Genomic DNA, 22407 nt, shown 5'->3' on the forward strand with positions numbered 1-22407 from the left:
ATTATTCAGGCAAAATATTTGTGATATTTCACATCAACATATACTATGTAATAACACCAAATGGTTAGAAATACACCATTTTAACGCATAACAGAAATTTCTGCATGCTTAACCTTCTGCAATAACTATGTCACAATCATTACCTTTGATTTTGGATCTGTGTTAATCAATTGCACGAGTTGTTATGGCCACTGATGCCAAACATGACACCTTCTTTCTAGCAAAGAGATGGCAGAAAATGGGATAATATTCCAATTCCCAGTGTGTTTCTATATAAAAAATGAGCAATTAAAAGGTAGTTCTTGGATTTCCAAGATCTAATGACAGTTGTAAAGGGCAGGAGTTTTGTTTTCACCTAGATGAGGTAAGACCATAAGACATAGGAGCAGAAATTAGGCCATTCGGCCCATCGAGTCTGCTCCATCATTCAATCACGGTTGATAAGTTTCTCAACCCCATTCTCCCGCCTTCTCCCCGTAACCTTTGATCCCCCTACCAATCAAGAACCTATCTATCTCGGTCTTAAATACACTCAATGACCTGGCCTCCACAGCCTTCTGTGGCAATGAATTCCATAGATTCACCATTCTCTGGCTAAAGAAGTTTCTCCTCATCGCTGTTCTAAAAGGTCTTCCCTTTACTCTGAGGCTGTGCCCTCGGGTCCTAGTCTCTCCTACTAATGGAAACATCTTCCCCACGTCCACTCTATCCAGGCCTTTCAGTATTCTGTAAGTTTCAATCAGATCCCCCCCTCATCCTTCTAAACTCCATTGAGTATAACCTCTCAATGAGGCTACTGCTCGGTAATCATGCAACAGAGTCATCATTTTCTAAATACATACTGTGTGCATTAGTCATACTACCAGATAATATATTAATGTCAAGAATGCAAATACAATGCAAGTTACATCGTCTGATTTTTTTTTTAATATTTTGGCAAACACCCAATAATGTGACTATTCAAATTATATGTCACCCAGAACTGTAGTACAGCTTACTATCAGCAATAGAGAGGGCTGATGTAGGTAATATGGTTGCCATGGCATACATGGACTTCCAAAAGGTGTTTGATAAAGGTGCCCCATATAGGTTTGTCAACAAAGTTGAAGCTCATGGAATAGAATGGACAGTGACAGCCTGGATACAAAGTTGACTGAGTGACAGGAAACAGAGGGTAGTGGTGAACAGTTGTTTCCCAGGCTAGAGGAAATTATGCAGTTGGGTTCCTTAGGGTTCAATACTGGGATCACTGCTTTTCTTGATATATATTAATGATCTAGACTTGGATATACAGGGCATCATTTCAAAAATTTGCGAATGACACAAACTTTGAAGTATTTTAAACTGTGGAGAGGATAGTGATAGACTTCAAGAAGAGATAGACAGGCTGGTAGAATGGGCGGTCACATGGCAGATGAAATTTAGTTCAGAGAAGTGTGAAGTGATACATTTTTGTAGGAAGAACGAGGAGAGGTAATATAATCTAAAGGGTACAATTCTAAATGGGGTGCAGGAACTGAGACACGTTGGGTACATGTACACAAATCAGTGAAGGTGGCAGGGCAGGATGAGAAAGCGGTTAAAAAGGCATATCGGATCCCAGGATTTATAAATAGAGGCACAAAGTACAAAAGGAAGTTATGATGAACCTTCATAAAACACAGGTTCAGCCTCAACTCAAGTATGTGTTCAATTCTGGGTGCCATACTTAGGAAGCATGTGAAGGCATTAGAGTGGGTGCAGAAACGTTATACAAGAATGGTTCCAGGGATGAGGAACTACAGATATATGGATAAATTGGAGAAACTGGGGCGGTTCTCCTTAGATTAGAAACAAAAACAAAAATTGCTGGAAAAACTCAGCAAGTCTGACAGCATCTGTGGAGAGGAAGACAGAGAAGATAGGAAGAAATTGTTCCCATTGATGGAATGATCGAGAATCACAGGACACTGATGTAAGGCAATTGGCAAAAGAAGCAAAGACGAAATGAGCAAAAAAATTTTCATGCAAGTGGCTTGAATCTGAAGTCGATTATTAGCCTGTAAATCCTTCCAATGCACCTTATGGCAGGGGGTAAGAGTGGGAGAGTTTCCTGGTCAGCCATACTGCAGAAGGCTTCAGTTCTGATGAAGAGTCATACGGACTCGAAACATTAACTGTCTTCCTCTCCACAGATGCTGTCAGGGCTGCTGAGTTTTTCCAGCATCTGCAGTATTTTGCTTTTCTCCTTTGATTAGAGATGATTGAGGGGAAATTTGATGAAGGCGTTTAAAATTGAGAGGTCTGGACAGAGGAGATGGGAAGAAATTGTTCCCATTGATGAAATAATCAAGAATCAGAGGACACAGGCAATTGGCAAAAGAAGCAATGACGAAATGAGCAAAAAAATTTTCATGCAAGTGGCTAGAATCTCAAGTCGATTATTAGCCTGTAAATCCTTCCAATGTGCCTTATGGCAGGGGGTAAGAGTGGGAGAGTTTCCTGGTCAGCCATACTGCAGAAGGCAACGGCAAACCACTGGAGTACTTTGCCAAGCATAATCATGGACCAATCCAATGGAAGTCTAGGGTTGCCAATGCCCTCTTAGAGGGCATGGTACCTGAAGGAGGAGGAGGACGACATTAGGATCTGGAATGCATTGCCTGAGAATGTGTGGAGTCAAATTCAATTTTGGCTTTCAAAAGGAATTTGGATAAGCACCTGAAGAGAAAAATTGACAGGGCTACAGGGAAAGGCAGGGGAGTGGGTATAGTAGAGTTTCTCTTGCAGACAGCCAGCATGGACACGACAAGCCAAATGGCCTCCTTCTTGTTGTGATCATTTTATGATTCTATACTCATATCTTGGCTCCAGATCACTCCTCCCCCAATGCTACTGGTAAAAGTGACCACATACCAGTTTTCTACAGAGACAGCTATGAGAGGCAACTCTCAGTGGGAAAATAAACAGAAGATTCTTGATGAGCGCTACCCTCACCCAGAACACACAACAATAATTGGTGATGGAAACTGAAAAATTCACACTGGTGGAATGAGGTGATTTTCAAAGAAAGGTATGTTAAGAGGGCAGAGTACAGAGAGATTTATGTTGCATTTGTTCTGAAAGTGCTTGAATAAACATGGCATCACTCCTATCCCCATCAAACATTCTCCAGTTGGTTTCTTAATGGCTGACTAGGTAAGTACACTGCCCAGTGAGTTACTGTGTCAATCTTGCCTTCATCAATATTTACCTATATACATTCCACCAGAGCAACCAATCAGGAAAGGGAATCCTGGCTGAATTTCCAATCTCACCAACCCAGAAGTGTTGAGGCCAAAGATAGTACCCCAACTGCTGTGTTAGCCAAGATCAGCTAACTCAGCTGTGACTAGAAATTAAACTTTCTTGGCTATATGCTTTGCATAATGTAGTACATATAATCACTGAGTTATCAGACAACCTTTTTTTCACCTACATCACCACTATTTTGATGACCGTCATTCCTCGTGGGTGGAGCCAGAGGACGTCGCTAGAGTGTTGAATGAATACTTCACATCCATCTTCACCCAAGAGAATGAGGATGAAGATATCGAACTCGGGGAGAGAGACTGTGAGGTTCTTAAGCAAATTGATATAGGGAGTGACAAAGTATTGGAGGTGTTGGCAGGCTTAAAAGTGGACAAATCTCCAGGTCCAGATGATTTGTGTCCCAGACTGCTGAGGGAGGCAAGGGAGGAGATCGCAGGGGCTCTAACCCAAATTTTTTATTTCTCTCTGGCCACGGGGGAGGTGCCAGAGGACTGGAGAATAGCTAATGTGGTTCCGCTCTTTAAGAAGGGTTGTAGAGAAAATCCAGGGAACTGCAGGCCAGTGAGTCTCACATCAGTGGTAGGGAAACTATTGGAGAAAATTCTGAAGGAGAGAATCTATTTCCACTTGGAGAGGCAAGGTTTGATCAGAGATAGTCAGCATGGGTTTGTCAGAGGGAGGTCATGCCTAACAAATTTGATTGAATTTTTTGAGGAGGTGATCAGGTGTGTAGATAAGGGTAGTGCAGTTGGTGTAGTTTATGTGGATTTCAGCAAAGCCTTTGACAAGGTCCCACATGGGAGACTTATAAAGAAGGCAAATGCACATGGGATACAGGGTAATTTGATAAGGCGGATTCAAAATTGGCTTTGTTGTAGGAGACAGAGGGTGATGACAGAAGGATGCTTTAGTGACTGGAAGCCAGTGTCCAGTGACGTACCACAGGGATCTGTGCTGGGTCCCCTATTATTTGTCATTTATATAAATGACATAGGTGGCTATGTGGGGGGAAGGATTAGTAAGTTTGCAGATGACACAAAGATTGGCCGGGTGGTTAACAGTGAGGCTGAGTGTCTTGGGCTACAGGAAGATATAGACAGAATGGTCAAATGGGCAGATAAGTGGCAGATGGAATTTAACCCTGAAAAGTGTGAGTGATACACTTTGGAAGGAGTAATTTGACAAGGAAGTATTCAATGAATGGCATGACACTAGGAAGTTCTGAGGAACAAAGAGACCTTGGCGTGTGTCTCCATAGATCTCTGAAGGCAGAAGGGCATTTTAGTAGGGTGGTGAAAAAGACATATGGGACACTTGCCTTTATCAATCGAGGCATAGATTACTAAAATAGGGAGGTCATGTTGGAGTTGTATAGAACCTTGGTAAGGCCACAGCTGGTGTACCGTGTGCAGTTCTGGTCGCCACATTATAGGAAGGATGTGATTGCACTGGAGGGGGTGCAGAGGAGATTCACCAGGATGTTGCCTGGGATGAAACATTTAAGTTATGAAGAGAGGTTGGATAGACTTGGGTTGTTTTCCTTGGAGCAGAGATGACTGAGGGGTGACCTGATCGAAGTGTACAAGATTATCAGGGGCATGGACAGGGTGGATAAGGAGCAGCTGTTCCCCTTAGTTGAAGGGTCAGTCACAAGGGGACATAAGTTCAAGGTGAGGGGCAGGAGGTTTAGGGGGGGATGTGAGGAAAAACTTTTTTACCCAGAGGGTGGGTGACGGTCTGGAATGCACTGCCTGGGAGGGTGGTGGAGGCGGGTTGCCTCACATCTTTTAAAAAGTATCTGGATGAGCACTTGGCACGTCATAACATTCAAGGCTATGGGCCAAGTGCTGGTAAATGGGATTAGGTAGGTAGGTCAGGTGTTTCTCACATGTCGGTGCAGATTCGATGGGTCGAAGGGCCTCTTCTGCACTGTGATTCTGTGTGATTCTCTCAATTAGGATAACAAAAGTAAAATACAGAGAATAACAAATTACTTCCAGTGAGTTTACTGTTGTAATGCAGTCTCAGGGCGTTCCTTGATATTGCAGTTTAGGACCTCAAAGTATTTAAATTAGTTACTGTTTTGAAACTCACAGCCAGAGCTCTATTGTTCTACATCTGTTGTGTAACAGGAACTTGATTTAGAGTATATAACACGTAGCTTCTTCCTGTCAGCTCATTCCAGGTAACCAGAGCCACATCAAAATACTTGCAGATTGCACTCAATCTATCACTGCTGCAAAGGGATGAAGCTGTGCTGGCCTTCTTGCCTGCCACTGGAGCTGCACCTCCCTGTCACTTTAAGCAGTAATTTAAGGCAACAAATATTAACTGTTTTATACTTTATGTATAATCACAAAATGAAAACACCAATATAAACCATAAAACCAGAATTCTTATTCTAAGGCTGAGATATTTTAAGATGTGATTCTAGACATTATGTGGAAAAGCTTGGGTTTCAAAATCTATTTTTCCTTTCCAATAACCTCCCTTTAAGAAGTTAATTTCATCCCCCAAATGTGACAGATCAAGTAACAAAGTAATTTTTCAGGTTGATTATGCAATTAAGAAAATCTAGATACTGTATTAACCTTGCGCCCTTACTTTAATTTACATGGAAAACTGACCTTTATTAGTTTAACTAATTTCCTTCTTAGATTCACACAGTTATGTAATAACAGTTCAGCCTACAGCAGTGACTGTACTTCAGACACACTGATAATATTGTTTTAGTAACAATCACCAGGCTATCACTTTTCTTCTAATAAGTCAAATAAATGCACTAAAAAGGTCCGCCAGTCTCCCCCCATACCTGAAATGGTCTGTGTCTGTGCGGTGATCATACTTGTAGCAGTCTGCGTCTGGGTTGCCGGTGTTGTTGCCTCTGCCACAAACTGAACGGAACTGGTGCCTGCAGTCGTCCCAAGATGGCAGCCATTTTGCTTGTGAGCTACAAAAGTATCTAGAGTGTTGTACTGTTGTTTGCAGATACCGCAGATGTGGATATCTGCACTTACTTCTACCAACACCGTGGCCCCTGGAGAAACTACACAGAAAGAAATTAGAGCACAGCATAACAAAGGACAATTTTTGTCTCCTCTTTTATAAAGCTGCTTTCCTCTATGCCTGGTAGAAAGCTGGGAAGCAGCAATCTTGAATACTGGAAGTGTTTGTGCAGAACGTTTCCTCAGAGAATTCTTTAATACAGTACACAATACGATGTATAATATAGAACTTATGAAATGAACAGGTTTGACAACCCTTTTCTCTTTGAGGCGTCAACACTTCTTGTGATATCACTCCACAGTGACTGCTTGCAGACTATTTAATCATTCAATGCAACACAGCCAAGACTAATCCTGTTCTCAATCAACATCTAGACACACATGCTTCCTAATGGGATTAAGAGACACTGGAACTCAGTGTCTTTTACCATCTTTAGCCTAAGGATGCTGAGATTAACTACGGTCCTCATATTGCCAAACTGTTTGAGATTAACAATAACTTGCATTTATATAGTGCCTTTAATATAAGAGAGCTGTCCCAAGGAGATGCAATGGGAAAAAAATGGACATTGAGCCAAAGAAGGAGATATCAGGACGGCTAGCCAAAAGCTTGGTCAAAAAACTGGAGTTAAATGAAGGTCTTAAAGGAAGAGCAGAAGGCAGAAAAGTTTAGAAAGGGAATTCCAGACACTGACTTTGGACTTTCCAGCTCCATCAGTACACACCAAGAATTAACCCTTGGATCTTCATTCTCTGTATAGCTGTGTGCAATCAAACAGTACATTTACTTTGTAAATTGGGTAAGTTTAGTCATTAACTTTTGAAAGAAATTTTCAAAATATACTTTTTTAGTTACTTCCATGATTATTTTATGCATCAGCAAGCATGGTGTTGCATATCTCCACTTACACTTGATAAAATGATGTTTCTAGCAATTTACAAAGATTATGCTAACTTATTAAGGTCAAATAGATATAAACCTCTGGTTTACCAATGCAAACACATCACAGGATGTTCCAAGGGAATACACTACCCAATAAGCATGTTGTATTATTTGGAACTGCAACTTGCACATATTAGAGAGCTGGGTTACATTTCACTCTATAGAACTATTTGGGTCCCAATATTGACAGGGATGGGTTTGGTGAGCTGAGGGATGGAATATTGGTCAGGCTGCATTTCCCCACATGCTATGAAGTTTTAACTCCACAGCATACAAACAGGATCTCCAGCCAGAATCAGTCTAATTGACAGGCTCGGCTTCTAGTCAAGCAGGGAACATTCCAGAGTAGGCCACCGCCGCAGGTAAGGAGCTTGCAGCTGCTGGTGCGAGTTTGGAGGAGGGAGGGAGGTCAGATCCCCTAAGCAAGGGGGAGCTCTTCTGTCCTCCTGGCCCACAGGCAGTATTGTAAAGGGCAGTTAACCTTCTCCCCAAAGCTGTGTTCACTTCCCATGAGCTCCTGAGTTTCCAGAAGCCGAAAAACCTGGTCAGCCAGATTAAATCTGTAAAATTTGTAAAACGGGTTTAATCTGTAAAACAGATTAAACCTGAGGCTGTCAGCCTTATTAAAATAGTTAAATTATACCCCGGGTTGGCTACCTGCCCCTTTTCCAGATTTAATAGAAGCGGAGGTGGGCAGGGGGTTGAGATCTTATAAATTTAGCATTTCATCTGACACCACCCACCCATTCTTTGGGGGTTAAAATTGACCGCATATAGCTTATAGCATAGAAACAGGTCATTCATGATCCACAGAATCCTACTCCCACCACTCTTCATCTGACCCTATTAACATATCCTTTTATTCCTTTTTCCTCTCATCTGCTTACCTAGCTTCCCATTAAATGCATCCACTCTATTCGCCTTAACTTTTCCCTGTAGTGAGTTCCACACTCTAACTACTCTGGGTAAAGCAGCTTTTCCTGAATTCCCTATTAGATTTATTGTCAAACCCTTTCATAATCCCAAAGACATCTATCAGGTCACCCCTCTGCCTTGGCTTTTCCAAAGAAAAGAGTCCCATCCTGCTGAACCTTTCCTGATGAGTATGTTCTCCGAGTTCTGGCATTATCCTTGTAAATCATAAGAACATAAGAAATAGGAACAGGAGTACACCATATGGCCCGTAGAGCCTGTTCCAATATGATCTTCTGTCACTTTGTTCCCCACTCCTTAACCTATCTATATCTCTTTGCAGCATCTTTGTGTCCTCACAGCTTGCATTCCCAGTTAGCTTTGTATCATCAGTAAACAGAGATACATTATTCTCTGTCTTTTCAGCTAAGTCATTAATATAGATTGTAAGTATCTGAGACCCCAGCAATAATCCTTGCAGCACTCCACTAGTTCTCGCCTGCCAACTTGAAAATGCCCCATTATGCATACTCTTTGCTTCCTGTCTGTTAACCAATTCTCTATCCATGCTGATATATTAACCCCAACCTCATGAACCTACCTTATGTATTAAACTTTTGTATGGCACATGTGGAAATTAAAATCAGAGCTGTAGCTGGTTCAACACTTTAACCCAACAAATTTACTCAACCTTGAACTAGGAAAACATTGAAAATTTATTTGTGACAATTAAATTAAATCCTTAGGGTTAAAACTGTGAATGTATTAAAAAATCTTATGTATGACATGTGCTTCCTTTGATAATCAGGCTAGCTTCTTGTAACACTTTTCGCTTAATAATTTTTTTTTACAACAACCCCAGTGTTATGAAACAGCATATCCTCCAACTCAGCGTGACCAGCATTCTGAGAGATGCTGGTGAAATTCTTGCATCAAGGAGTTACATTGCACATAAAAAAAGTACCAGTTTTAATTCCATCTGTTAATAAGCAAGCCCTCATGTGTATGCATATTTCACTTGGCTTTCACTTTCACGTAAAGATATAAGAGTATTCATCATTTCATATTTCCCTCCGCCTTGTGCATACTCAAGCTTTAACTCCTGGATCTTCATCCAATCAAATATGCCTCTGAAAGCTGAGAACACAGTGCCCAAGTTTTTTTTCTCTTTCTGAGTCACAAAAAAAGGCGCCACGGAAATTTGAGTCCACATAAAAAAATTAAATCAATAATCCCATTAATTTGCAAATATCTCAATTTACACGGGAATATTGAAAGCACAGGACCAGAATAAACTGCAATCCATCTGGCTGGTGTCAAGAACAAATATTTCTTTAGCGCCAGCTTCTTCAAATATTTATCCAGTTCTCTCTGTAATGCTTCCACTAACTCGCTCCATAGCCAGTCCATTTCATATATTCACCAATTTGAGTGTTTACTCAGATTTGGTATAAAGTAATTCAATCTCAGTTTTCTGTACAACTCGCTTTCCAGCCTAAGCCTGTGTCTCTAAACCTCAAGAAGCATCATATTGGGATTCAATTTATATATTCCCGTAAGGGTAGTGAACATTTGAATACAATAAAATAACATCTCCCTGTGCCTACTCATCTTCACAGTAAACAAATCCTGAGTATTCAATCTCTCCTCATAGCTCAGACCACCCTAAGCTAGACAACAGTTTGGTTGCTTTTTCTGCGCGACATCTGAATAAATGCTCAAACTGTTGTGGTGACAGCTAGCTGATTATATTTCCAAACCCTCCAGAATATTCCATTAAAAAAACAAAAGCAATACAAGACAGACCATGGCATGTTCTTGCAACATCTGGGGACCATCTAGCATTCAGTTAACAATATGCAAGTAGTATACATATTCTGCACCACCTCCAACATCTGGATTTTGTTAAGGCAATCAGAAGTGCATGCAGTACTCAAGGTGTGGCCAGGGCATTGTCTTGTATGAATTTGTTATTACTTTCTGAGATTTGCACTCAATTCCTCCCAAGTTGTAGTCTGCTTTTTTTTTAAACTGAGCTTTTGGTTTCTATGAGCATCCAACCAAACCTCCATATCCCTCTCCTCCACCTACAAACTGTAGATTAAAGCTATCTAATTTATATTCCCAATGTTTATTTCTCTTTCTTAGTCTCATTATCTTTCTTTTGTCCACATAAAATGCTATTTCCCAGATATCTGTCCACCTTCCAGGTCCATTTCTATATGCTTTATTTCGTCCTCATTGTTGAAACACCCCCAATTTAATGGCAGATATAAAACTCTGTAGGTGACATGATAGAGATATCTGGGGAACGCTAAAGACTATTTCTGGATGTTAGAACAGGTACTTGTGCACGAAACTTGGAGTACTGTATTAATGTGGCACCAGTGAAAAACCCATAGATGGAGCAGTGAGTTCAAATACAAGATTTTGCTACAGAGTGGATTACATTTGCCATGGTAGCAAAGTGGCAGTTAATCAATATTTTTTTGTTCTACATCTCCAATTGTGACATAGTGGATAAGGTAAAAAAAATTGCTTCAATGGTGAGAAATAAGAAGGACAGAGAACGTGATGTAGCAAATTGTATTGGTTAGCAATGCAAAACTGATGGCATCGCATAGGCTGCCTGTTATACTTCCCACCGATATTCAGTTCCATTGACTTCAGTTTGGCAGGTGGCCCAAGCAATACAGTCCTTTGTATGTTATCTAACAGGATGAATTTCTACCCAATGTAACATTTTTAAAAACACTCTTTCCCCCTCAACTCAAAGCAGAAACTCAGGAATTTACTTTCTGTCCACAACTTGAAATTTAAAAACAAAAACAAAAATACCTGGAAAAACTCAGCAGGTCAGGCAGCATCTGTGGAGAGGAGCACAGTTAACGTTTCGAGTCCACATGACTCTTCAACAGAACTAAGGAAAAATAGAAAAGGGGTGAAATATAAGCTGGTTTAAGGGGGGGGCGGTGTTGGGACAAGAAGAGCTGGATAGAGGGCCAGTGATAGGTGGAGATAACCAAAAGATGTCACAGACAAAAGGACAAAGAGATGTTGAAGGTGGTGATATTATCTAAAGGAATGTGCTAATTAAGGGTAGAAAGCAGGATGAGCAAGGTACAAAAACAGAATTACCTGGAAAAACTCAGCAGGTTCTGTTGAAGGGTCATGAGGACTCAAAACGTCGACTCTTTTCTTCTCCGCCGATGCTGCCAGACCTGCTGAGTTTTTCCAGGTAATTCTGTTTTTGTTTTGGATTTCCAGCATCCGCAGTAGTTTTATGTTTTTATCACGAGCAAGGTACAGATAGCCCTAGTGGGGGTGGGGTGGGGTGAAGGAATCGATAAAGGCTAAAAGGTAGAGATAAAACAATGGATGGAAACACATTTAAAAAATAATGAAAATAGGTGAGAAAAGAAAAATCTATATAAATTATTGGAAAAAACAAAAAGGAGGGGGAAAATCGGAAAGGGGGTGTGGATGGAGGAGAGAGTTCATGATCTAAAATTATTGAACTCAATATTCAGTCCGGAAGGCTGTAAAGTGCCTAGTCAGAAGATGAGGTGCTGTTCCTCCAGTTTGCTTCACTGGAACAATGCAGCAAGCCAAGGACAGACATGTGGGCATGAAGAGCAGGGTGGAGTGTTGAAATGGCAAGCGACAGGGAGGTCTGGGTAATGCTTGCGGACAGACCGAAGGTGTTCTGCAAAGCGGTCACCTAGTCTGCGTTTGGTCTCTCCAATGTAGAGGAAACTGCATTGGGAGCAACGAATGCAGTAGACTAAGTTGAGGGAAGTGCAAGTGAAATGCTGCTTCACTTGAAATGAATGCTTGGGCCCTTGGACGGTGAGGAGAGGGGAAGTGAAGGGGCAGGTGAGGTGTTGCATCTTCTGTGGTTGCATGGGAAGGTGCCATGGGAGGGGGTTGAGGTGTAGGGGGTGATGGAGGAGTGGACCAGGGTGTCACGGAGGGAACGATCCCTACGGAATGATGCCAGGGGGGGTGAATGGAAGATGTGTTTGGTGGTGGCATCATGCTGGAGTTGGCGGAAATGGCGGAGGATGATCCTTTGAATGCGGAGGCTGGTGGGGTGATAAGTGAGGACAAGGGGGACCCTATCATGTTTCTGGAGGGAGAAGGTAGTGTGAGGGCGGACGCGCGGGAGATGGGCCGGACAGGGTTGAGGGCCCTGTCAACCACCGTGGGTGGAAAACCTCGGTTAAGGAAGAAGGAGGACATGTCAGAGGAACTGTTTTTGAAAGTGGCATCATCAGAACAGATGCGACGGAGGCGAAAAAACTGAGAGAATGGGATGGAGTCCTTACAGGAAGCGGGGTGTGAGGAGCTGTAGTCGAGGTAGCTATGGGAGTCGGTAGGCTCGTAATGGATATTGGTGGACAGTCTATCACCAGAAATTGAGACAGAGAGGTCAAGGAAGGGAAGGGAAGTGTCAGAGATGGACCATGTGAAAATGATGGAGAGGTGGAAATTGGAAGCAAAATTAATAAATTTTTCCAGGTCCAGACGAGAGCATGAAGCAGCACCGAAGTAATCATCGATGTACCGGAGAAAGAGTTGTGAGAGGGGGCCGGAGTAGGACTGGAACAAGGAATGTTCCACATACCCCATAAAGAGACAGGCATAGCTGGGGCCCATGCAGGTACTCATAGCCACACCTTTTATTTTAAAACTTGCATTTATATAGCACCTTTCACAAGATATTCCGAAGTGCTTTACAGCCAATGAAGTACTTTCCTGGAGTGCAGCCATTGTCATCATCTCGGAAACATTGATGTCAACTGTAAGCAACAATCCACTGAACCCCCAAGGCACCCTGCTTGTGTAACCTTACAATATCAATGCAGCTTCACATATGTCATCATTTAATTTCCTCCTGTTCGGCCAATTATCAATCTACCTCAGAAGCTTGCCTTCTGTTCGTGCCTTTCTACTGTGGGCTAATTGCTCAGGTGTTTCAGTATCAGAAGTTTTGCTGAATTCCAAATACATTGCACACACAGAATTTCAACTGTTAACACCACTCATTATCTCCCTGAATGGATCCAAGTAAGTTTGTTAGAAGGTCTCTCTAATAGGTCTCCTAATAAATTGTCAGACCTTAGTGCTCCAAGTTATGACTTATCCATCAGTGAGACATTAGCTCTAGATAAAAGCCTTTCCAAACCTCCTCCTCCCCAAAATTCAAGTACTGCATACTTAAATATAATACATATATCACAATAGGATTTGGGGGAGACGGTGGTGTAGTAATAATGTTACTGGACTAGTAATCCAGAGTCCCAAGCTAATCCTCTGGGGTCATGGGTTCAAATCCCACAATGGCAACTGGTGGAATTTAAATTCAATTAATAAATCTAGAATTAAAAGCTATTCTCAGTAATGATGACCATGAAACCATTATTGATTGTCATAAAAACCCACCTAGTCCACTAATGTCCTTTAGGGAAGGAAATCTGTCATCCTTACCTGGTCTGGCCTACACGTGACTCCAGAACCGCAGTAATGTGATTAACACTTAACTGCCCCCTGAAATGGCCTACACTCAGTAAAACGCCAATTGTGGATGGGCAACAAATGCTGGCCATGCCAGCAACACTTACATCCCATGAAAGAAAAAAGGATGTAATGTCTGGGCTTAGATTGTCTTGGTTCAGGGAGGCTTTTAATCCATATGCCACAGTTTAGATACCCATGTAAGAGTTCATTGTAAAATTATGTTTGAAAATGAAAAAGTTGTAATATTCTCATCATAATTCTCAAACATATTCTCAGAAAATATGGGAATGAGCAATCTTCATTGTTGTTCTTCACAATGTGTGTCATCTGTTGTGCAGTTTATGTAACAATAATACAGAAGGAAGATAATTCTAATGTTCCACAATAGGTATGTACACAAAACTTCTTGTGCACTAAACCAAACAGACCAGAGGTGTTATGTTTGATTCTAAGCCCATCCTGACTCAACTACGTGGGCTCTGTCACTCTGGACCAGTTATCTTGGGGTGGGAGAAATTAACCAGGTTCCCAGTCACTAACACTAGCTAGCGAATCCTACTGGATTTGCGGGCTTTGAGAAAAAACAAGATAATGTTCAGCTGCCCAGTCAAATACTCTGATGTTCACTGTTTAGGTAAAGACATGATAATTTGGACAAGGTACTGAAAGGCTGGCAGCCACAGTGGAGCCATATCCAATAAAGTCACTGCTTTCAGGAATGGAGGGAAGAACTTTCTTTAAAAACTTTGATACTGCCCACACTTTTTTCCTTCTATAAGCACTTTTAATTATGGCCATGCTACTAGTGGAGGTATAAAATAATAAAAATAAATGAAACTAACTGTCACTTTGCTATCACAGTAAATGTGAAATGGACTCCACTCTACACCACATGTGGCACCTTGTATCTTAACTAATTTCTCTTGAGTTTTTCACTGGTTCCACACTATTATTATTATGCAAGTCCCTATTCTAACTGCAGAGGGAGCCATTAATCTTCCTTAGGGGTTTCTCCATGTAACATGGGATGGTTGTTAGTGTGCTTTTCAAGAGTTAGTGGGCTGGCATCCTTTTTCTGGATTTAAAGTTCAATTGTGTGGATGTGCAAAGGAAAAAAGGAAAAGGTTCTGGAGCTATACAATAGCTTTCATATCAAAGTGCTGCATCATAAAACATTTCACACAAAAATTACTTCTCTTAAACTCACTTTAAATAACCCTATGCCAAAAGTTCCACAAACAGCTATAAGTAACCTCTTTTTTGGTGATATTGGTTAAGGGAGGAATTTAGGGAAAGATCATCAAGAGTATACATTGCTTTGCTTTACATGGTCCTTAATATACACCTAAACCAACCCCAGCACAGCATATGGAACCGCAGCTTAATATTTCATCTTTATATATCCCAAATCAGACAACCAACAAAAGTAGACAAGCACTTTTAAAACAATTAACAGCTCAAATACTGCACTGAATATAGATCTTATGAGACATGAAGACTCATGCAGCAGGACACGGGACTGGCATGAATTTAGCTCCAAGCATGTAATTGCTTTTATCTCAAGATGCAAGACCAGAAGTGCGCATATTAACGGAAGGATGACGAGTGCTGAAAGCATGAGTTATATTTTATAATAGGACTTTAACCCAGCTTTTTCAAAAAAATGCTGATCAAGCTACTATGCATTGTAAGCACAACTCCCAGAAAAATCAGCCTATAAACATAAAATCTTGATCTGACAAATAAATTCATCTTCAAAATAACATAAAATTACACATCTATAAAATCATTGGCAGTGTGAACTGTGGATACATCAAGACAATAGGAATCTCTGGGGTAGGTTTTCAATTTGCTGCCTGAGCACAGAGATTTAAATGAAAATCAGGCAGGAGACAGAACAAGTGGCTAATCTGCAATGCCAATTTTATGCACAGGCAGCAAATTGAAATTTTACCCCAGGGATTCGTATAGTCTTGATGAATTTGCTGTTTCTTTTAACAGTGATTTAATACATTTTTAATTTTGATTGTTCTGTTGAAGATGAAGCTATTGGCTGGGTAGCACATACAGATAGATTTAGCTGCTTCACAAGATAATATACTGAGAACAGGCCCTATTGATCCAATCTGTACAAAGTCTTTTGGAAGACAAAGGCATGATGACCCCAGTGGTTTACATGTGCTTGCATACAACACCCTCTGTGCAACTGAGAGTGATTATTTGACACAGCTCATTCAACTTTCCATCTAAGCCTCCAGTTGTCCCATTGTACCAAAATGTCTCTCAAATTATTCCAGTGTTTTTAACTCCACAATCCAATCCAATCAACCACTCAAGGCATTAATAGCTTAGTTTTGTGAAGGAGTGACTTCTTCACTTGAACACTAAACTTGCTTTTTGTCAGTTTGTACCCACGTCCCCTTTTTCTGCAGTCAACTTAAAACAATTTTCAGGTTCACCTTTTCAATCTCACTTAATATCTTATTTACTTCTAAAACATTCCCTCTCACTTGCCCCCTTTTTCATACGTGAGGCAGAATTGCAACTCAGGCAATGTCCCGATGCTGTTGCTTCTTTGAAGTGTTTTTTTAATACCTGTTTGTTTATTTTGATAGTTTTATGAGCATTTAATAGGATTATGCCATTTTTTCCAAGGGGAGTTTGAATGGACGTTTATTTTGACAGTTTCATGAGCATTTCAAAGACTACCCAGTCTTATTATAGGGCTCATGAGTTCTGCCCATGTTGGGTACTGGAAGAGTGCTTCAAAGGTTCTCTGGACTGTAAATCAATCTGAAGATGAAAGCATAGCATCCAGATGACACATTAAAGTCAGATTCTCCATAATGCTGAATGCAGAAGAGGACTTTATCCATTAGATTAAGTACTCTAATGCATGTGAACACTTACACAATGTTGATCAATTTAGTGGTCATTTACCTTTTAAGGGCAGAGGCTTATGATCAAACATTGCATTAAAAACATAATTAATTTAACATACAGCAAATAATTAATGACAGTTAAAGTTGGCAAGACCTTTTAAACTTAACTGTAAGAAGGTTCCCAACTCCACAACAGACTTCCCCCATGGTTCATGATTCTGAAGTGCCATGAACTATGTATCCTAACGAAACAGGTCTGACTCCATGGATGTAGTGGGTGGTCTAAAATGCCCATCTTGCAACGGATTAGGTAAGGCCGGGATCACTATGTGTGGACTTGTTTATCCTGGGACCATAAAATTCCCACAAGACGGAAATGGGGGCAGGAATCCTGGTATTGTGTCTTGCTCGGTGTTTTTAGATGTCACCAGCTCCACAGACAGAAGCATGAAAATTTGGCCCTTTTGAGTTTGCAATTTTCTAATTTTTCCTCATCATTCAGTACTTGGATATTAAGAATCAGCCTAATGGCCCATCTCTGCACCACTTCCAGACCATGGGTTTTTCGCTTGTGTCTAGATGACCAGGCTTGAACACAGTACTCAAATTGTTGCCTGACCAGAGCAGTACACAGCTTCAGCGTAGCAGCCTTAAAATTAATACAAAACATTGCGGATGCTGGAAATCTGCAATAAAACAGAAAATGCTCAGCAGATCAGGCATCATCTACAAATAAAAACAGAGTTAAGTTTTCAGGTCGACGATTAAAGATCATCAAACTGAAACTTTGGCCAGAATTTTCCACTCGTCAGGCACACGCCCGCCCAACGAGCTCTCGTGAACAAGTAAAATGATGCACGATGATGTCGGGCGTGCATCCTGATGTCATTGCGCACTCGCGCAATATTTCAGTCGGCGGGCGCACACAGGAGTTGGAGCCGCGGCCTACATTAATTAAGCAGCCTATTAAGGCCCTTAAGACCCAACTGACTCGAATTTTTCACTGCCCATCCAACCGTTCGGTTGGCGGGCGAGCAAAAAGGCCAAGCGGCCTTTGCATTTTTGGCAAAACCTCATCCACAGGCGAGATGAGGTTTCGACCAGTGATTAAACATGAGCGGGGACATGTTTTCATTATTTTTAATATGTTTGTTTTTATTGTTAAAAACATTCAGCTCCCTGAGACAGCTCTGTGCTGCAGGGAGCTTTTACTGCATGCACCCCCGCACATGTGCACACTTCCGTGCTCGCGCCCCTCCCGCCCCCACCCTGGCAGCACTAAGAGCTGCAGCACGCATTTCAGGCTGGCTGGCTGTTAATTGGCCAGCAAGCGTGAAATCAATGTCGAGGCTCAGTCACGGGCAGCAGTCGGCTTCGCGACCACTCCTGGGGTTCTGCCCGCTGTGCCCACCCGATGAGGGCAAAATTCTGCCTTTTAATTCTGTTTCTCTCTGCACAGAGATGCTGCTGGCCATTTCCAGCATTTTTTGTTGTTATTTAATCTTTAAAAGTAAGCTCTACTGGTTTTCTTAAAATTCTCATGATTAAATCCTTTCATGCCCTCACCCTTCCTCTCTCCCTCTGTTATCTCCTACAACCCACTTGAACACTCCATTTGTGGGGCAACTTTGCCCACTTACTCTGACATCATTTACTGGGTAAGTATGTCTCCCCCTTTCTCTGCCAACGTTCAACACTTTGTACTAAGCTGAATTGAATTTAATCTGCCAGTTATACCTACTTGCATTTATGGAGCATATTGATAATTTTGGTGCTATAGATTTAAAACAACAGGCAGCTAGTTGATAAAAGTACAATATGTGAACTGCTAAAAATATTTTCCATTGGACGGGAAGACTTTAATGCATGCAGAAAATAATTACATTAGCAGTTGAGGCTACTTTTCATTACTCATGATAAGTCTCTTTCTTTACATACATAAATCATTGTTTTGGTGGCAGATTTATGTCAAAAATAAAGGAGTACATCAGCAGAAGACAACCACTGAGATGTCTAGTCCCAAGATGAACTGTGGGCAAAAGTAGCCAATATAAATATTTTGCTTAACTCTACCTAATCATTACAATTTAATTGCATAATTTGAATCCTAGCACATTTAAATTGGTCCTTCTTAAATAACATGGAATTAATGCCACTGCTCACCAAAAAAGAGAGCATTAATTAAGAGAATTACAACTTTAATTATCCTCTCCTACACACAGTCAGGTCAGAGGCTAGGAATCCTGTGGTGAGTAACTCACCCCCTGACTCCCCAAAGCCTGTCCACCATCTGCAAAGCACAAGTCAGGAGTGTGATGGAATACTCTCCACTTGACTTGCCATGAGAGGATCACAGCCCCAAACTTACTTAGGGGCATACTGAACTTGTCAAGGAAGACACAAGTTTTTTTAAAAAGACATACAAGCAAAAGCTGGCTGAGAATGTATTCACTTTCTGGAAAATTCCTATGTGAATTATACTTGACCGACTAGCCCAGAGAGAAGATGGAATATCACACCAAAAAGGTGTCAAGGCCTACTTCAGACAGAGACACTTGAAAGGAAGAGATGCAATGCAAAATACTGAACTTTAATCTCCTGTGGTTGCGGAGACAATGGAGACTGATTACCACATCTCAGCAGAAACCATCGCCTGTTGAGTTATATCTGAATGTGGAAATCATCTGACTTGAAAGAAAGCAGATTCTGGGCAAAATAAATTTTGTTTTTCCCTTCCAGGGATACACAAGAAAAGGGGTTAAAAAGCCAGCCTCAAACCTGATCTGTGTGCTCTAGCTCTGGTGCGCTATGAGGGTCACAGCAGAAGAGCATCAACTAGGCATCCCAGAAGCTTGCAGGTAAAAGTCTCTCTCTCTGTTGCTGGAGGCACGTCGGCAAAGCCACAGTCAAAAAGGAAATAAGACAGTTCCGTCAGCTAGCCTGCAGAACCAAGTGTCTCCAAACCAATTGCTCAAATGCCAAAGTCAGCTCTACAGGAATAACCCAACTTAATGGCTGCAACGTTTCACCATCGACTACTGACGGATAAGCCAAAGAATGATTCGTATATCTTTTTTAACTTTTATTTTTGGACTCAACTTCTCACTTCTGAACTGTGTGTATGTGTGTGCGTTTTTATTATTTTTTTCTCGGGTTTTCAATAACCAGTAAACTTACTCTTTCTTTGACTCAAGAAAGCCCGGTTAAATTGGCTCCCTCTAAAACATAAATACATTTGGACTGGGAAAAGTTATCCACAAGGGAAGGGATCCCTTTTAAATTAACTTTGTTGTGACCAACCAAGGGCGTGGAATAAAAGAAAGGGAGTCAGCTCATTCCTCCTCACCCGGGAGCATAACAAAATTGGGGTCCCATTCGGGAAGTTAACAATTTGGGGGTCCTCGCCCTGGACCAGTCGTAACAGCCTGGATGAGTGCAACTCCAACAACACTAAAGCAGCTTGACACCATTCAGGACGAAGCACCCCACCTGATGGGCACCCCATCCACAAACATTCATTCCCTCCACCACCAACACAGTGGCTGCAGTGTGTAGCATCTACAAGATGCACTGCAGATACTCACCAAGGCTCCTTAGACAGCACCTCCCAAACCTACAACCACTACCATCTAGAAGGACAAGGGCAGCAGAAACATGGGAACACCACCACCTGGAAGTTCCCCTCCAAGCCACTCATCATCCTGACTTGAAAGTATGTCACTATTCCTTCACTGTCGCTGGGTCAAAATCCTGGAACTCCCTCCCTAATAGCACTGTGGGTACACCTACACCATATGGACTGCAGCAGTTCGAGAAGGCAGCTCACCACCACCTTCTCAAGGGCAATTAGGGATGGGCAAGAAATGCTGGCCTAGCCAGCGACGCTCACATCCCATGTTGGGGGAGGGGGAGGAGGGCGAGCAGGGCAAGTGTGAACTTTGCGCATGCGTGCACTTGAGAATCTCCCTGAGGCACAGAGATACCTCAGGGAGATGAAGGGTTTTCAAATAAAAAATAAAGATTTGAAAAATGTTAAAAAAACATGTCCCCTCATGTGACTGTGTCACATGTTATAAATGAAATTTAAAAAATTTTATTTTTATTTGATGTTGGAAACCTCATCTCGTCCGTGGATGAGGCTTCCAAAAAAAATGCAAAGGCCGCTTGGTCTTTTCGCCTGCCTGCCAACCATAAGGTTGGACGGGCAGTGAAAAATTTAACTTAATTGATACATTAATGGCCTTAACAGGCCTTTTAAGTTGTCGGCAGGCACGCTGCTGATTCCCGTGCGCGGCCACCGGCCGAACTATCACACGACTGCACATTGACGTCGGGGCGCTCGCCCCACGTCAACGCGCGTCATTTCACACTCAAGCAGGTCAGGCGTGTGCCCACCCACTGAGGTGAAAATTCTGCCCCTGGTTGAACAGTTGAAATTAAAACTAAACTCAACTTTTGTATTGCAGTCAGGGCTAAACTTATAATATGGTGATATTATTTGAAGAATGACCAATTTTTCTTGGGGTGGGGGCAAGTGTTATAAGCTTTTCATACATTCTCTTAGGTATAGCAGTGCTGTTCAGTCCAATAAGTAGTCCAAGCATCTTATGTTCAGGAATGCACCCCTGAATTGCACATCTGCTATTCTCAAAATATTAGAGGCTACCCTGGCTTAATGGGCTTGCGATAAGACAACTGACTCTCATTGTCTCAGTTTAAAGTACATGGTGTGCCAAGGCTTTCCATAAACTGGTTCACTTGGCTCTAATTCAAAATTCAGCAACATATGAACAAACCAAATGGTGGTGATCCTACTGTAGTTTTCCAAAACACCATAAAGATGTTACAACACGATATTGGATAGTGATCAGCCTTGGCTCACTGATAGCACTCTCGCTGCTGGATCAAGAGGTTATGGGTTCAAGTTCCAGAGACTTGATCACATAATCCAGACTGACATTTCGTTTTGGCACAAAGGGAGTGCTGTACTGTCAGGAGTATCATTTTTGGATGAAACCAAGGCCCCTTCTGCCTCCTTAGGTGGATGCACAAGCTTCCACAGCACTATTCCAAGCGCAGTGTCCCAGCTAATATTTACCCCTTAACCAACAATTAAAGCAGATCATTTATTTAATTACTGTTTTTGGTAGTTTGTTGTGTGCAAATTGCCTGCTGCATTTCCTACATTACGAGTGACTGCACGTCAAAATTACTTAAATCACTTTAAAGTGCATGGGTTATCCTGAAGTTATGAAAGGCACTATATAAATGCAAGGGTCTCTTGCTTTTTCTTGCAAGAGGAAAAATGAGGCTAAAGTTCCCCATCTAAAGTTTGAAGACATTGAGGCCAATTCTAATACCCAAATTATCAGCTAACTCAAAATAGGCCATAAGATTAGAACCTGGAACCTCCCATTTGGTGCAATAGCACAATTAACAGTACAGCTTCTCGCTGAGCAAGCAGGAGATTGGTTTGTTCACTTGTAAGCTCATGATAATTACTCACCTGTCTGTCCACTAGGCAGTCCTGTTGTTTCACTGAATGAGTACATTGTCATATGACAATTCATGTAAGCTCCAAGAAACTTTTCTAAAACTTTCTGAAATGTTGACATGTCAATGCCAAAAGTAAACGGACATCTGATTGTGTAAAACTTAAATTCTTAGGTTGTGAAATTGGTCAAGGCCCAAAAATGGGTGCAGGGATCATGATGTGTGACTAACGTGCGTGTGTTGCTTCCAAAGCAAGTGGTATGCAAGCTTCTTTGTTGCCCATTCAACAACAGTCAGCTTGAAGGGCGCTGTTGACTGCTTGCACTCCTGAGCAGGAGGGGAAAAATCACGAGAGGCTAGC

General features: G+C 41.7%; 1 protein-coding gene across 2 annotated transcripts in view; it reads right to left on the reverse strand.

Moving 5' to 3' along the window:
- zfp64 (zinc finger protein 64 homolog (mouse)) overlaps positions 1-22407 on the reverse strand; it is a 90037-nt gene that overhangs the window by 60358 nt on the left and 7272 nt on the right. Inside the window, exon 2 of one of the 2 annotated variants that reach the window (XM_078555355.1) lies at positions 6104-6337. The exons of the other annotated variant lie outside the window; for it this stretch is intronic. Within the exon in view, the coding sequence (XP_078411481.1) occupies positions 6104-6337 (234 nt within the window). The remainder of the gene's footprint in view (positions 1-6103; positions 6338-22407) is intronic. 2 annotated transcript variants of the gene reach the window in all.

The sequence above is a fragment of the Cetorhinus maximus genome, chromosome 13, assembly GCF_964194155.1.
Source record: "Cetorhinus maximus chromosome 13, sCetMax3.hap1.1, whole genome shotgun sequence".
NCBI lineage: Eukaryota > Metazoa > Chordata > Chondrichthyes > Lamniformes > Cetorhinidae > Cetorhinus > Cetorhinus maximus.